Source organism: Coffea arabica, chromosome 11e (genome assembly GCF_036785885.1).
Source record: "Coffea arabica cultivar ET-39 chromosome 11e, Coffea Arabica ET-39 HiFi, whole genome shotgun sequence".
Lineage (NCBI taxonomy): Eukaryota > Viridiplantae > Streptophyta > Magnoliopsida > Gentianales > Rubiaceae > Coffea > Coffea arabica.
The window spans coordinates 52,202,519-52,219,450 of NC_092331.1; the positions used below are offsets into that span (position 1 = coordinate 52,202,519).

The 16,932-nt window shown below is 33.1% G+C and overlaps 1 protein-coding gene across 1 annotated transcript; it reads left to right on the forward strand.

Annotated features, from left to right (window-relative positions):
- The first annotated feature begins 5,075 nt into the window (after positions 1–5,075).
- On the forward strand, positions 5,076–9,251 carry LOC113716520 (receptor-like protein EIX2). Its single transcript, XM_072072129.1, has 2 exons — positions 5,076–8,000; positions 9,103–9,251. Exon 1 carries the CDS (start codon positions 5,076–5,078, stop codon positions 7,998–8,000), a length of 2,925 nt encoding a protein of 974 aa, XP_071928230.1. The 3' UTR covers positions 9,103–9,251.
- The last annotated feature ends 7,681 nt before the right edge of the window (positions 9,252–16,932 follow it).

Sequence of the window (16,932 nt, forward strand, 5' to 3'; positions counted from 1 at the left end):
AAATTTAGTATAAATGTATTAGTAAATTTAGTATAACTAATTAATAAATTCTATTAGTAGACATGTCTAATTATTCGTATAATTGATAATATCAATTATATTACATACACTAATATACATTATATAATACATCTAACTAATAATATCATTATCATAAGTTTATAACTAATTAAATTACATATTATATATTATTATATCTATATATATTTATATATATAATTTTTTTTTGCGAGTGGCGGGGCGGGGGATGGGATGAGGGTATACTCCCCTGCCCCCCACCCCGTTTCTAAACAGGGGAAAAAAATTCCCCCCTGCCCCAACCCCCGCCCCGAGAGCCCCCGTGGTCACCTGCCCCGTTGCCATCCCTACCTATATGTCGCATCATATTAGCCACTCATTTACAAGTATGTATCCATCGAAACAGCGTCCATTTATGCTTGTAAACTTTTCAAAGTCTTCACCCAATTGGAGACTTTTCCCTATCTACATGTATACAATTGACACGTCATTGGGAATTTTTTCTGTCAACCAGACATGGATTGACTTTTTGGATAGAATTTTGCCCAATAATTGCAGACTGCTGTCATAATTGCCCAAGAATTTGATGGCTTGATGCTAGGAGTTGTTTTCCTTCTAAAATGACCCATATAATTGCCGACATGAACAGATCATATAATTTGGTTGAGGCCCCTACAATAAGTGAAAGTATTGGACCACCAAACCTACTACTGTTCTAGCCCCTTTGAAACGCTATTTGTATTGGACGTCTTGTTCTTGGAGGCTATACATTTAGGAATTTTTCTTTGTTTTTTTTTCGGTTTGATATTTCCATTCTAGGTTGTTAGTCTATTCTTTTTTTTTTTTTGAGCTTCATCTTCTTTATAATTTAAAAGCAACTAAAATGTTTTACTTATGAAAAACTTTATAATGTCAAAGAATGTCTACCTAGGAGAAAGAAATATAGATTAGCTCAAAGAAGAGAAAAAAAAAAAGAGAGATTTATGCTTACATGCCCTTCAGGAGAAACTAATAGAAGTCATCCAATTAAGCTATCTGTCGCACTATATATAATTCACTTTAGGTATAAATGCTTTTTGAGTGCTCAGGCCTCTTATTCAACAATATAAACTTTTGAAAGATCAAATTTTGATAATGAACAAGTACATAAAAAAAATTCAAAATCTATACAAAACTTTTTTGATAAATGTGCACCGTTTTTTTTGTAACTATCCAAAATGCAATGCAGAATACTGTCCTTCGTGCTTTAGATTTTGTTGTTCTTATCTCATGGAAACCTTATTGACTTGCTTCTTTAATGTAAACCTATCAAATTTAGGATGTGTGACAAAATTTCAATAGCTTTGGTGATTTTAAGTCAAACATTTTTAAATTAATTTAGATTGCAAACGTGAGGGTCATAAATCAGAAAATCAATTCCACAACCAACTGATAGAGAATCAAAATTACCATTAGGTCAGTACAAAATATGTCTCTAAGGATTTTGTCGGTAAGAAAATAAAAATTTTCCATGGTGTGTCAAGACTCCCATTGACGAGGACTTGGACCCGGCACAGCCGCCAATTTTCTACCCAACTTGGAACGTTATATATTGCAAAGAGACATGTAGACCCATGCAAATATTGCAAAGAGTTTTCAAGAGATAAAGTTTAAATCACCAGAGAAAGAGACATAGATCCATACAAATGTTGGAAAGAGTTTTCATGAGATAAAGTTTAAATCTTTTTTGTGTGTGTAAATTGTCCACTTTAATGAAGAACATCGCAGGATCATCCGATTAACAAAGTATGTGGATCCTATTTTGTAAAATTTGGTTGGTTTATTCTTAAAGATGGACTAATTCAGCCAGCCAATATTGGAGTTTCAAACCGTTGACTAGCATATCTAGCGAATAAAACATGCATCCAAGAGGAGTTGCATTGATTAATCTATTGGAAAACAATTGATAGATTTCTTGTATTTTTCAAATATACTGTATCTATTGCAGATCTATAATTTGTGATGCATGTTTTACCTGTCATTAGGACAGTGATATAAATCAAGTGATGTAAATCAAATCATGCTGGATGATTTCCAGCAATCTATTAATGAAATTTTTTTCTATAAAAAAAAAAATTCAACCAGCCATTAATTAAGTGGTCCATGCCATTAATTTTGATACCAATTGATAAAGGAAAGCATCACTCTACAGACTTTCCATGAAGACTTTCAGTCATACTCATTTTAACTGTAATTTTCTACTATTACTGTAGGTGATATTTTATCCAAGCTTACTTTATAGATGACCAATACCAAATCAATTTCCTTGATAAATAAATCAGGTCGCTAGCGATAAAGACTTTCAGTCGTACTTGTTTTATCTACAATTTTCTACAAACATTTATTATTGTAGCTGATGCTTTATCTGAGCTTACTTCATAGATGACCAATACCAAAGCAGTATCCTTGATAAATAAATCAAGTTGTTAGTCATAAAGACTCTCAGTTCTACTTAGTTTATCTACAATATTCTACAAATATTTATTACTGTAGCTGACGCTTTATCTAAGCTTACTTTCCAGATGACCAATACCAAAGCAATTTCCCTGATACATAAATCAAATAGTTAGTCATGGTGAATTGTCGCTCATGATTCACGGAAAGAGTTGGCTGTGATAGAAATACTGGTCTTATCGTAAAATAAATCAGAAAAATTACCTTATATATTCCTTACAACAATAAACTAAATACTATCTATGAACCACAAGAATAGCAATTGAATCAATTTCCTTGAGTGATTCTTAGATTGCTTATCCCAACAAATTCGTGATTATTTCTTTCCAAATAATGGTATTAGGTATAAAATATTAAATATCCAACTACATTCTATAGCAGCTTAAGGGATTTAGATTCTATGTAGTAGTGACCGCAAAGTATAGAATTTTTTCTGTCAACCAGACATGGATTGACTTTTTGGATAGAATTTTGAATTTAACGTCATTGCCTAAGAATTTGGTGGCTTGATGCTAGGAGTTGTTTTCCTTCTAAACTGACCCATATAATTGCCGACATGAACAGATCATATAATTTGGTTGAGGCCCCGGCAATAAGTGAAAGTATTGGACCACCAAACCTACTATTCTAACCCCTTTGAAACGCTATATGTGGACGTCTTGATCTTGGAGGCTATGCATTTAGAAAATTTTCTTTGTTTTTCTTGGTTGTTGGTCTATTCCTTTTTTTTTTTTTAGCTTCATCTTCTTTATAATTTAAAAGCAACTAAAATGTTTTACTTATGAAAAACTTTATAATGCCACATTAATGTCAAAGAATGTCTTCCTAGGAGAAAGAAATATAGATTAGCCCAAAGAAGACAAAAAAAAAAAAAGGGGGAGTTTTATGCTTACATGCCCTTCAGGAGAAACTAATAGAGGTATAATTCACTTTAGGTATAAATGCTTTTTGAGTGCTCAGACCTCTTATTCAACAATATAAACTTTTGAAAGATCAAATTTTGATAATGAATAATTACATTAAAAGAAAAATTCAAAATCTATACAAAACGTTTTTGATAAATATTCAAGTACATATTGTTGTCATATTATCTACATATTTTGGTACAAGATTTTGCATTATTTCGTGTATCAACTGGTAATTTTAGATAATGATGGATATCTGTCTAAGCAGGGTTGCATCGTTTAGGGGGTCAGTGCATTTTCTACGTCACAATCGCTAAGGTTTCTACCTAATTACTATAGTACTATTCCTGTGGAGCATTTCTATAGTACTATTCCACTAATATTTCTAGCCAATTACTTTTCTTTTCATCAGCCAAATTCGATTAGATCAGATGCTTACTCGAAGTTTAATAAGAACTGAACAATAGTAGGAATAAAAACTTTCACAATGTTAGATATTAATCATTTGTTAGATATTCTAAATAGCACAGAACAGAGTTTTCTGATAATCAATAAAATGGGGTGATTTTGCCCACAAAAAAAAAAATTACAATGACAAGAATACCTTTTTTTTTTTTTTGGGATTTGACAAAAATTTACATGCCATGTCCATCATTTTCCTTGGTACAATAAGACCATTTTTTTAACTCCCACCTACCGGAAACATACACAAACAACAACCAGATGCCAACACATTTTGCCCTCTCTTTTGTATCAGCAATCACAAAACGGCACTTTTGCAGATATATATGACACGACACGCAGTCAAGGTCTGAACTCTAAAGTAATATACACCCAAATGATGCATACAAAAAATCTAGACTTAATTATCATTTATCCCTTACTATGTGGCTTATGGATAAGAAGCCAAATTAAATATTAGAATCCACATTTTCCTTTTGCCCTTTTCAGCTTAGTGCTGGCAAACCCAAATTATTCCTTTTTTGGGATTTGACTGCGTGTCACTTGTGCTACTACATTGGAGTTATACCATACAGCTAGCATAATGATTTATCATTTTGTTTGAGGGGACAAATGCATTTTTATTAGGCGAATATTATAATGAAATAAAGTGTGCAACTCTCATCTTTTCAGCAAATACATGTTGCAGAAGTCAGAATTCAGATATTAAAAAATTAACTACTCGTGTTTATTGTTTTTCACACAAAAGTTCATAAAACATAAATTTTCAAAGTGTAAAACTAATTTTTACAACTAAACATAACTTGAATTATTTATAAACACATACAATGTGTCCCGATCAGTAGTTAATATGAATAACAAAAAATAGGTTAGGATTGATTTTCTGTGGTGACGTAGGTATCCAAATCAAATTAAAATCCAAATAAAAATGAATTAATATTTACATTTGTATATCACCAAGGATTTTCCCCACAAGCACGCAAGGATTTTCCACACCGTCTTTCCCCTCCACCACGTTAACAAATTTTTTTCCACGAAGACTTCAAGTCGTCGTCATTTTATCACCTTTGTATGGTTCCATCCTACTTCCTACAAACACAGAACATTGAAGTGATGCTTTTTGTAAGTGTATAAATAAGGCCACCTGGCCATCTGAACTTCCCATATCAAATAAACCAATAATAGCAAAGAGATCCAATGGAGCATCATCTTCTTTGTGCTTCTTCATCTTTACTGCTACTCTTCTTATTCAGTTCTATTCTTGTAACCAACCAATTCACTTTTGGCAGCAGCAAACAAGCTCATAATTATGCGAATGTCTCGTGTATTGAGAATGAACGACAAGCTCTTCTTCTATTCAAGCATGGGTTGATAGATGAATCAAATCGTCTGTCTTCTTGGATTGGAGAAGGATGTTGCTCATGGGAAGGCATTAGTTGCCACAAAATCACTGGTAGTGTTTTGAAACTTGATCTACGCAATACGGTGCCACCCTATTCTGATTATGATGATTACCTCAAAAATCAATTGGGAGGCCATTTAAGTCCATCTTTGGTCAATTTGACCGATTTGCGATACTTGGACTTGAGCTTGAATTATTTTTCAGGAATCCAAGTTCCCGCATTCCTTGGATTGTTGAAAAACTTGAGATACCTCAATCTCTCAAGCGCAGGATTTGGTGGTGAAATTCCCCACCGTTTAGGAAACCTCTCGCATTTACAGTATTTGGATCTTGGATATTCAAGTTCCTCCCCAGTAAGTAATTGGTTGAGGACTAAGGATCTCGGGTGGGTTGCTGGGCTCTCTTCTCTAAAAGGCCTAGTCCTGTCCCAGTTGAACCTTACATCCACTCAAGATGGGTTACAGTCAATTAACATGCTACCTTCACTAACAATGCTAGACTTGGATAGTTGTGGTCTTTTCATCCATCCTCATCTTTCACATGTCAATTTCACATCTCTTATTTTCCTTGATCTCAGTGAAAATAATTTCAACAACTACACGGTCCCTCCTTGGCTCCATAATCTTACTGGCCTCCATGATTTTCGTCTTGGTCATAATAATCTTTCTGATCCAATTCATGGCCTGTTTCACCAAATGACCTCTCTAGTTCATCTAGATCTATCTTCAAACCGCTTTGATGTTTCAACGTTGAAATCACTTTGTAAAGCAAGCAATCTTACTTATTTGGATCTGAGTTTTAATAATGTGCAAGGGTCAATACCAAGTGAAATAGGCCAACTTATAAATCTTACTTATTTGGATCTGAGTAGTAATGATTTGCAAGGGTCAATACCAAGTGAAATAGGCCAGCTTTCAAAATTAACAAACCTATTATTGTCCTTTAATAAATTAAATGGTACCATACCGACCAATCTTTGGCAACTGACGAAGCTACGAGATTTTGAAGTTGGAGACAATTCATTAACTGGGGTCCTATCTGAAGACCATTTTGCGAAACTCCGAGAGCTGAAGTCACTGGGCCTAACAGGAAACTCGCTCGCTCTGAACGTGAGCTCCTCGTGGGTTCCTCCTTTTCAACTCCATGAAATTCAGATGCGATCCATCATTGTGGGACCCAGGTTTCCAGCTTGGCTTCGGACGCAGAAGGAGGTTGAGGAGTTAGACATGCGGAACGCGAGCATTGCAGATGCCATACCCAGCTGGTTTCGAGTGCTTTGTCATAATATTACGTCAGTAGATCTCTCCAGCAACAGCCTAACTGGAAATCCTTTGGAGTTCAAACAATTGAAGCATAGACCAAGTCGTTATCGTTATCGACAGCTATCTCTAAGCTCCAACAAATTTGATGGATCTCTCAAATCATTTCCGTTGGATATTTCAGGTTTAGATCTTTCACACAATTTTCTTACTGGACATATTCCGCAGCTTGAAGTTGGTCAAACGGTTGTACCTGCGCTGTCGTCTCTCTATCTGAATGATAACCGTTTCACAGGTACTATCCCTGAAAACTTGTGCAAGTGGGAATCTTTATCAGAATTGGATCTATCCAACAATCTTCTGTCCGGAAGTGTTCCTCTGTGTCTAGGAAACTTGCGAGACCTGTGGGTCCTAAACTTGGCAAATAACAGTCTATCCGGTCAAATTCCAAGTTCACTGGGTAACTTGCGGCGACTTGATGCTCTGCATTTGAATGGAAACAAATTGGTTGGGAAGCTCCCTGCCTCAATGCAGCATCTGAGAAATTTGCAAACTCTTGATCTCGGTGACAATGGACTGAAGGATATTATACCAGCTTGGATTGGGGAAAGGTTATCAAATTTATGGTTTCTAAGATTTCAGTCAAATAACTTCCACGGACCTATTTCCGATACACTCTGCCAACTCTCACATCTTCGAGTGCTGAACTTAGCACATAATAACTTGAGTGGATTTATTCCTCGCTGCTTTAACAACATTAGTGCCATGGTATCAGGGCTACATGGAGATGGCGGCATTGATGAACCAGAAAGGCTTGAAGACATTAAGGGAGGAAGAGAAGTTGAGTATTACGCATTGAGCCTTTTCTTTGTTAATTCCGTAAGCCTCTCAGCAAATAATTTAGTTGGTGAGATCCCTGATGAGATAATGGAGCTGGTTCAATTGCAAGTTTTGAATCTTTCACAAAATCATTTGACTGGAAAGATCCCTGATAAGATTGGCAACTTGAAGCAAATTGAAACACTCGATCTATCAATGAATGCACTCTTCGGTGCAATCCCTGAAAGCTTATCTGATTTGTACTCATTGAACTCTCTGAATTTGTCACACAATAAACTTTCAGGGCCAATACCATCAGGAAATCAGCTTCAGACCTTGACCGATCCATCCATCTATGAAGGAAACAGTGGACTCTGCGGCAAACCGCTCCCAAACAGCTGCTGGGAACACAAATTGCCTACCAAAAATGGGCCTATTGATGATGAGGATGAAGGCCACGGCGAATCTGATTGGTCTTGGTTTTATGCTGGAATAGGACCGGGTTTTGCTGTCGGGCTCTTGGGAGTTCTGGGAATCCTTCTCTTCAAGAAGTCATGGCGCTATGCATACTTCAAGTTTATAGAAAGTGCCTGCGACAAAATCTGGGTAAAGACTACTCGCCTGAGGAGGAAGTTCCGTTGAGTAAGTTCCTATAAAAGCACTTATACTCTGTTTCTCATATCACACACTAATCCGTAGCATGCTGTCTTTGATAAATTGCTCTTTGAAAATTTCACATTTTTGTAGACATTCCTTCATCTAACTTATTCTTTTTAGAACTAATTAGAACTTAACATTGATAATTTGCAAAATTATTGTGATTTGTAATTTGTTTTTCCAAATATTTCTAAATATTTGTGTTATGCATCCCAACTTGCCCAATTCTATCCAGTAAGAAAATGATAGAGCTTAATAACTTTTTTTTTCTTCCAAACAAAGAATAACGTTGCAATTGTAACGTAAAGTAGTAGACTAACTAAACCAAGGCGATTCTAACATCAAATCAATAGCTTTCGAAGGAATTTTTTCCCCAATGAACTATTATGTGATTGGAAACCAAATATTTCCTTTCCTTACCTTTTGAAAATTTTGATCCAAAAATTAGATAGCAAAACCTTTCTCTCTTTCTACTAGCAATTGTTTCAACTCTCCCAAAAGTTTTGAAATCTAATAATTCTCTTATATTATTCATACTTACATTACAATTTCTTATGTTTCATTAAAATCGATATTACAAATATCATTGATTTTTTTATTTATGACCGATTACAAATATAATTATTTTACTGTTAGCATTTTAACGGAATAAATATTCGATGTCGAACAATTTAGATTGACCGATTAGTTCACTGATCTAATTTTGTGTCAACGGTTTTATGCTTCAGAAGAATTCACTGATGTAGTTATTTAATTTCTAATTGGTTTACAATCTAGCTTTTCTCCCAAAAACTCTTACAAACTACTAATTAATGTTTTTTAGGCACTTTTGAACCAGTGATTATTCTAGATGAATAAATTTTTATATTCATGTAATGCTGATATATATTTTGCCCTTCCTAGATTAGTTTTCTACCTCCTCCACCACTGCAAGGAATAAAGATTTGGCAATTTTTATATTTTAGACCAGACAATGTTGCCTTTTCATAAATATCTCTTTTTTTTTTTGGTTGGTTATAGATGAAATTGGCACTTTGCTGGAGAAAATTTACTAATATTAGTACTTTGTTATCTTCCAATCTGATAGGCCCACAATCATTCAAGCGCTTGCTGCTGCTGTTGTTTGGCTCTCAGAATGAGCAATTTCTTCTAGGTGATTTGAGAAGCAGTTGTAGTTTTACTGTATTTTTGTATGATTATATTTTGTGGGCAATTTCTGCTGATGTAATATGAAAATTAGACCTCCTTTTATTTGCTACGAATTCTATGTCAATAAAAGTTACAATAGTTTGACTAAAAAATTTTATTATTTTGTTTTGCCTGACAAGAGACTTCCATAAACTAAACAAAATTATGCAGAATAATTAAAACATATGCTTAACTCCATGTTTTGCTGTTGGCTTTGCAATTCCTTAGAAATGCTGAATTCTTGATGGTTTGGTAAGCAAAATGATTTCCAGAAAAATAGTTCTTATATTTTGGATTATCGATTTGTCAAGGAAAATATGCAGCAATACAGAAATCAATCTTGAATTCACTTTATTTGTTTTCATTTCTCAAATTTCACAATTCAGTAGAACATAATTTGACTCCCATTCTTTAACCAAAATTGTCTTCACAATTTCACTGTCATCTTCAACCCACTTGTTTTTGATGCTCATAAACGCGTTTAAAAGAAAAAAGGAGTTGCCCAATATCTTGTATAAAAATTTAACAGCTGAATTGCTAAGTTTAAGACCCTATTTACCTCAAAATTTACTATGAACAATTCTCAATTGCTTTGATTTTCCTAAAATATGCTTTTCTATCTACAAAAGCAAAGAAGAAAAAAACCAACCGTCAACTTCTTTAAAATTTCCCATCATAAACAAACTACGCTGTTGAGCCATTGTAACATTGTTTGATCAAACATAGTAACTAGAGATTTTCTTACTTTATTTTATTTTTATTGTATTTTTTTATTTTAACGTAAGTAGAAAGTCTTGAACCCAGGATCTACCATCCAATCCATCCCTCTTCCTTCTTCTAGTAACCAAAGATTGTATCGCTGTTTGATAAAATGTAATTACTCTAAGATTATGTTACTAATTATGCGCAATTTAATATCAGAGGTTTTGCAAGTATTTTCAAGAGTATTTTTAACCAAAGATTCTATATCTTTTTCATTATTTACTTTTTCCTAAAATACATGTGTACATAGATTGTGCCTTACCTAGCGATCCTAATAATTACACGCACTAGTATGAACTAGACAAAATTTGCTACTTGTGAGGCCATTATCCAACATTTACATGAGTTGCCATTTTATTTATTTATCGATAGTAATAATTAATAAAAGAGAAGGATGAAATGATTACCTTAGTAGTTTTGACATAGAGCTTAGGGCTCGTGGAGTTTAATGTAGAGTAGGATTATGTAGAGCCTTGTTCAGGTTGGGCCAATCAACTCATTATGGTAAAATGGAGCCAAAAATTCATGGGCCTGGAGTTCAAGAAAATATTCCAAATCTGTGGTTGGTGGTTTAGCTGCAAATCATCTAAAGTCAATTGCTGCCATTCCCCAATGAGGAATAACTTCAAACCCAATTGAGGATTTTTTTTTTTTTTTGGTCCATGTACGATTGGGAGGTAAAAGGTAATTTTATTCGAGTTCACCTATAAAAAGCAACTTTAGTACATTGATATTTTGGTCTTTACTTTAACACCACAACTTAAGAACATTGATGTTTCTGCAAATTCTTTTGACAAACAATACCCATTATTTCTATTTGTTACTGGTATATAAGTTCCTTAGAAATTAGAAAACATTGATGTTTCTACTCTAGAATATTAATTTTGTCTTTCAATTGTGACCTTTTGCATTGAATTTCCAATTATGAGGATAAATACGAACAACACAATTAAAGTAGAGGGAGACCATTGGAAAAATGAGAAGTTCAAGGGAAAATATTAAAACAATATCACAAGGATAAAGTGAATAAAAAAGGGGAAAATTTTTGAAACCTCACAAACAGCGCGGTTGCTTGTGAGCTTGAGTAAGAGTAGCTTTGATCAAGGCTAGAGGAAAGAATTAGATAGAACTTAAGGTCCATATCCCCCAGAAGCAGCTTCTATCATCATTGATGTCCAGGAAAACCAAAGATATTAGATTGGCAACTCTGATAGATGACATCAACAATTTAAACTCTTTATTTCAAAAATGCTCATTTTGTTTAGATATAGCAAATGACAATATAAGTAAAGTTGTTAGTACTTATGCAGTTGGCATTTGTGGTGATGAGGAATGGAATAATTCTCAAGGTGTCTAACACTTTTGAATAGTCTCTTGGAGCCATTGCTCTACAAATGTAAAGTTATGAATTTATCAATATAATTCCTATCGTTTCAGAAGAAAAAAAATGTTCAAGAACTACTTTTTGAAGTGACTTTCTCACGTTTTTCTGCAAATCAATTGTACTCAATCGGTGCAAAGATCCATAGAATTTTATACAAAAGTATTGTTCTATGAAATTAATTTCACGTAACCCCTTTGACGTATAACATAATTGCAAAAGCTAGCAATAGGCATCGAGAATCACAATTAACTCTCATATTTTAATGCTTACATAAACAAACCCAAATAAGATTAGCAAAATGTTACTTTGATTTTCCTAAAATATGCTTTTCTATCTACAAATGCAGAGATGAAAAAAATCAACCGTTGACTTCTTCAGAACTTCCCACCGTAAACAAATTACGCTGTTGTGCTTCTGTAGTATTATGTGATCAAGCATGGTAACTAGAGATTTTCTTACTTTGTTTTATTTTTAGTGTATTTTTTTTATTTTAGTGTAAGTAGAAAGTCTTGAATCCAGAATCTCTTATTTGTACTCCCTTTTTCTTATCACCCAATCTATCTAATAGGTGTTGGATCTGTGCAATAATAAAATCCTACTCTCAAAGTTGTAAATAAGTACAATGGCAAGTAACGTCATCTTCAAAGGGATTAGGAGAAAATTTTGTTTCTTTCCAAATGAGAATTAATTGGGGGAGTTTGGACAATTGAAAATGAAAATCAATAATCAATGCAAATTAAAAATAATTAAATTCAAACAAGTTAAACTTAATTCAAGGATAAACGAACTCTAGCCAAGGAAATAACTCCAGGAGTGGTTCAAATGATTGATTATCGATACAATAATTATTTCAATTATTCGCTAATAAACATAAACGACCAACTTTTTCTTAGTGTCTCAATAGTTAAGGTACGTTTGTTAACTACTTCTTTAATCAAAAAATAACTCTAGATATGCCCATAGAATTTAATTTCTTGATTACATTAAAAACCAAAAAAGCCCTATTCTAATTAACAAACACACTACCAAGGTTTATTTAATTTAGATCGTATGTCTCCCTAACATGATCCCAATCACATTAGTTGTCACTAATTTAAGATAATTAAACAATTACAGATTTAACTGTCCTATTTGACAATAATTCGTTGGGTCGAATTAAATATCAGGCGCCTTGGATATTCAAACAACTAACAACCATGAGAAATTAAATCAGAAGACATACAAATATTAATGAATAAAATAAATTGATAAAAATGATTAGATCTCATAGATATTGATGAACCAAACCCTTTGTTATTCTTCAACTAGAAAAAGAGAATTTAGTTGCACATCATCACGATTGAACAATACGAATTGATTGAAGTGTTTTCCATAACCATCCAATAATGTCCAAAACATAAGAAAAAGAAAAAACGATGAAGGCGGCTAAAGCTTTCTGCCTTTTTTCCGTGAGTGCCAGTCACAAGACCCCTTGACCTTTTTTAGCACCCCCAATTCGGTTTCTACTTGGCTAACCGAAAAATAGAATTCTAATTGAAAAAGGAAACTTCAAAAATAATCCTAATTGTTCCCTTAATAAAAACATCTAAGAAAAATGACAATTTCCTAGTATTTGGCTCTTTGCCTAACTCCCTAGGTAAACTCCATCTTGACTTTGCAAACTCGCGCTTGATGACTAATTTCAAGAAAATTGCCCCTTTTTAGCCATTTTCGCTCCAACGCCCTATAATTAACACAAAACAAAAAATATAAGCAGAATCTGACAATTAAAATAATATTTGACAAGAATAAAGGGAAAATTAATCATAAATTTAATATCAAATTTCAACGTATCACCATCCCTCCCCCCTTCTAGCAACTAGAGATTGTATCACTGTTTGATAAATGTAATTACTCTAAAATTATGTTACTAATTATGCGCAATTTAATATAAGAGGTTTTGCAAGTATTTTCAAGAGTTTTTTGCCAAATAGTTGTAATCTGTATTAAAAATTCTATCATTATTTGTTATTCCCATTTTCTACTTGCATGATGAAGTATTATATTGCCATCTCATACTACATACCATCCATGTTGACATAACTGCGACTTCTAAGTTCTGTACTTATCCACTACTATTATATATATCTAACTTCAATTAAAAAAATCCCAATACTCTATAATTAATTCTTTTGCTCTAACTAGTTTGTTATTTTATATCTTTTTCACTATTTACTTTTTCCTAAAATATACGCACACATAGAGTGTGTGTCTCACCCAGTGATTCTAATAATTACACGAACTAGACAAATTTTCTACTTGTGAGGCCAGTTATCCAACATTTACATGGGTTACCATTTTATCTATTTATCTACACTAATTATATCTACACTAATTAATAAAAAAAGAAGGACAAAATGATTTCCTGAGTCGTATTGACACAGAGCTTAGGGCCCGTGAAATTGAGTGTTGCAGAGTAGGATTATGTGGAGCCTTGTTCAGGTTGGGCCAAGTGACGGATTTCGGTGAAATGGAGCCGAGAATTCATAGGCCTGGAAGTCCAGAATATTTTCCGCATCATTTGTTGGTGGTTTATCTGCAAATCATGTAAAGTCAATTGCTGCCATTCCCTATGAGCAATGACTTCCACCCAATTGAGGATTTTTTTTTTTTTGTATTTTTTGGTCCATGTTCAATTGGGAGGTAAAAGGTAGTTTTAATAAAATCCACCTATAAAAAGCAGGCTTAAGTAACAACATTTTTAAGTGATAGACACAAACATGAGAGTTTGTGAAATTAAGGAGGTGGACTATCTATTAGTTTGTTTCTGTTGTTCAAGTCGTATGTCGATATTATGCAGTTCTTTAATTTGGAACACAACCTGACCTTTTTTTTTTTCATGCAACACAACGTGAACTTAATTATTCTCTCACATTAAATACTCATTCTCCATTTCCTCCAAATTGCCACAAAATTTGTACATTATTGATTCAAAAAATTTTATAGAAATAAAATAAGCTAACTTAAAGCGACATATAAATGTAATAAATTAGCTTATAGTAAGATAGAGATTGATGGCATGTGACAAGAAGCCCTTGCTAGGTACACCATTGAGAAGAGAGGCAGAGGGATGAGGTTGAAGAATCACCACCCTGTTATGATCATACAATTGCTGTTCCCCGCAAATTATTATCCATATTAAAGTTTAAGAAAACAATTTGATCAAACCTTATATTAGTCATATCATTGTTTTGTTTGGTCTTTACTTTAACACCACAACTTAAGGACATTTATGTTTCTGCAAATTCTTTTGACAAACAATACCCTGTATTTCTATTTGTTACTAGCACTGGGAAGTTCCTTAGAAACTAGAAAACTGCAATGTTGGCCTCTCAGCTTTTCAAATAGGCTAACATATAATGCCAGATTCTACTCTAGAATGTTGATTTTGTCTTTCAATTGTCACCTTTTGCATTGAATTTCCAGTTATGAGGATATGAGGATAAATACGAACAACACAATTAAAGTAGAGGGAGACTATTGGAAAAATAGAAGTTCGAGGGGAAATATTTAAACAATATCAAAACGATAGAGTGAATAAAAAGGGGGTAATTTTTTGAAACTTCTTCTATGGTTTCTGAAGATTTCACCTAGCGCCCCTCTAAATTCAACAATTACACTAACCCCTCTTGTGTTTATTGTTTTGGTAACAAAATCTTTGAAAAGACACAAATTTCACATAAATATTCTAAATTGGCATTCTTTTTTTTTTTTTTTTAAGAAAAATGTTGTCTTATATTATTCTCTCTACCACCAAAATACAAACCCTCCCAGCACGTGAAGAACACAAAGGATAGGCAATTATATTATATTAGGAATTAGCCCCTTGAGGTTGTTTAATCATAATTTACCCCTTGAGGTTCTTTTGCATCTCAAGTAGATTGCTTTTACTATGTTGTCATTAGGTAACTACTTAATCGCTTACGTGCGCCAAAAAAAAAAAAAAACGTTTACTTGCATGGCTGACCAGGGGGCAACAAAAAAGCTATAAATTATAATCCACTAACCAAAAATCTTGCATTTATATAAATAAATAAATTTATTGATGCATATTAATTAGTCGCTGTAATTCTTCAATTATCCAACCCCAAGAATTAATATGAATAAGGAGAAGGAGGGTACAAGGCCAAAGGTACCGAAACCTTTTTGATGAAATTCAATTTGGTAACCTCATCCGTAGTGGAAGGAATTGTTGAAGAACGGGAAAACAAAAAAAAAAAAAAAGAAGGAGAGTCATATTTAAAAATGAAAAAAAAATTTACACCGACAGTGTAGAAAAACTTAATTCATTATTTGCAAAGTTCTTTTTTTTTGGTATCCAAATTATTTGATTTGTCGACAATTATACAGAATTGATGAAAATTTGAAACTGTCAGGTCTAAACATGTCTTCTCAAACCCCAAAACATTTGTTATTCCCATTTGACAAATTTTCAACTGGTTTGCTGATTTTCTATCAAACATTTTACATTAATTTAAATTGCAAAAAAAGAGGGTGGAATCTAGAATATGTCTCCAATGTTGTGAAACTAATAAAATAAACTACTAAAATAGCGATTGAAATATTAGAAAAAGAAGTAGAAGAGAGAGAATAGAGAACCATTTCATTATTATTTCAACTGATCACAGGTTCTTCTTGTTCCTGTTACAAAGAGAGGTTAGGATATCTCTATGTATAGATAATACAATATTAAAGGTACATGAATCCTATTAAACACTTATACATGAATTTAGTACTTCAAATACATCAATTGAATAATTCCAAAAATGAATTGAAATGATTCATCCAATGTACCAGTGAATCTTGTGGAGGATTCATGGATCAATCTTTTCGAGAATATAAATGAACAATTACATATTTAATTATTTTATAACACTCCTCCTTGGATATCCATTATACAAAGAATATGTTTCATCAAAACCTTACGAGGGAAAAATCCAATGGAATAAAAACCCTAGTAAAGGAAAAAAAGTACATTATTATTATGTATTAATTTCTCCTCCTGATGTAAAACATCATTTGAGATCTTTTAGCAATGTATTCCAATATTCTTCACCAATTTTTCAATGTTGCAGTTGACAATGCCTTGATAAATAAATTTGCCAAATTATTATCTACTTAGATTTATTGCACATAATTTCACCATTCTTTTGTAAATCATGAATAAAGAAGAATTTTGGTGAAATATATTTCTTCCTATCTCCTGTAATATATCCTCCTTTCAATTGAGTTATACAAGCTGCATTATCTTCATATAATATAGTTGGAGGATTTTTTTTATCAAAGAATAACCCACAACTCTTCCGAATGTAGTGGATCATTGATTTTAACCAAACACATTCTCGATTGGCCTCATGAATTGCTATTATTTCAGCATAATTCGATGAAATGGCAGCTAATGATTGATTTGTAGATCGCCAAGAAATAGCAGTACCGCCACATGTAAATAACTAACCAGTTTGAGATCTTGCTTTATGTGGGTCAGATAAATATCCAGCATCAGCATTACCAAACTTAGATTTATTTGAATAAAATAAACCAATA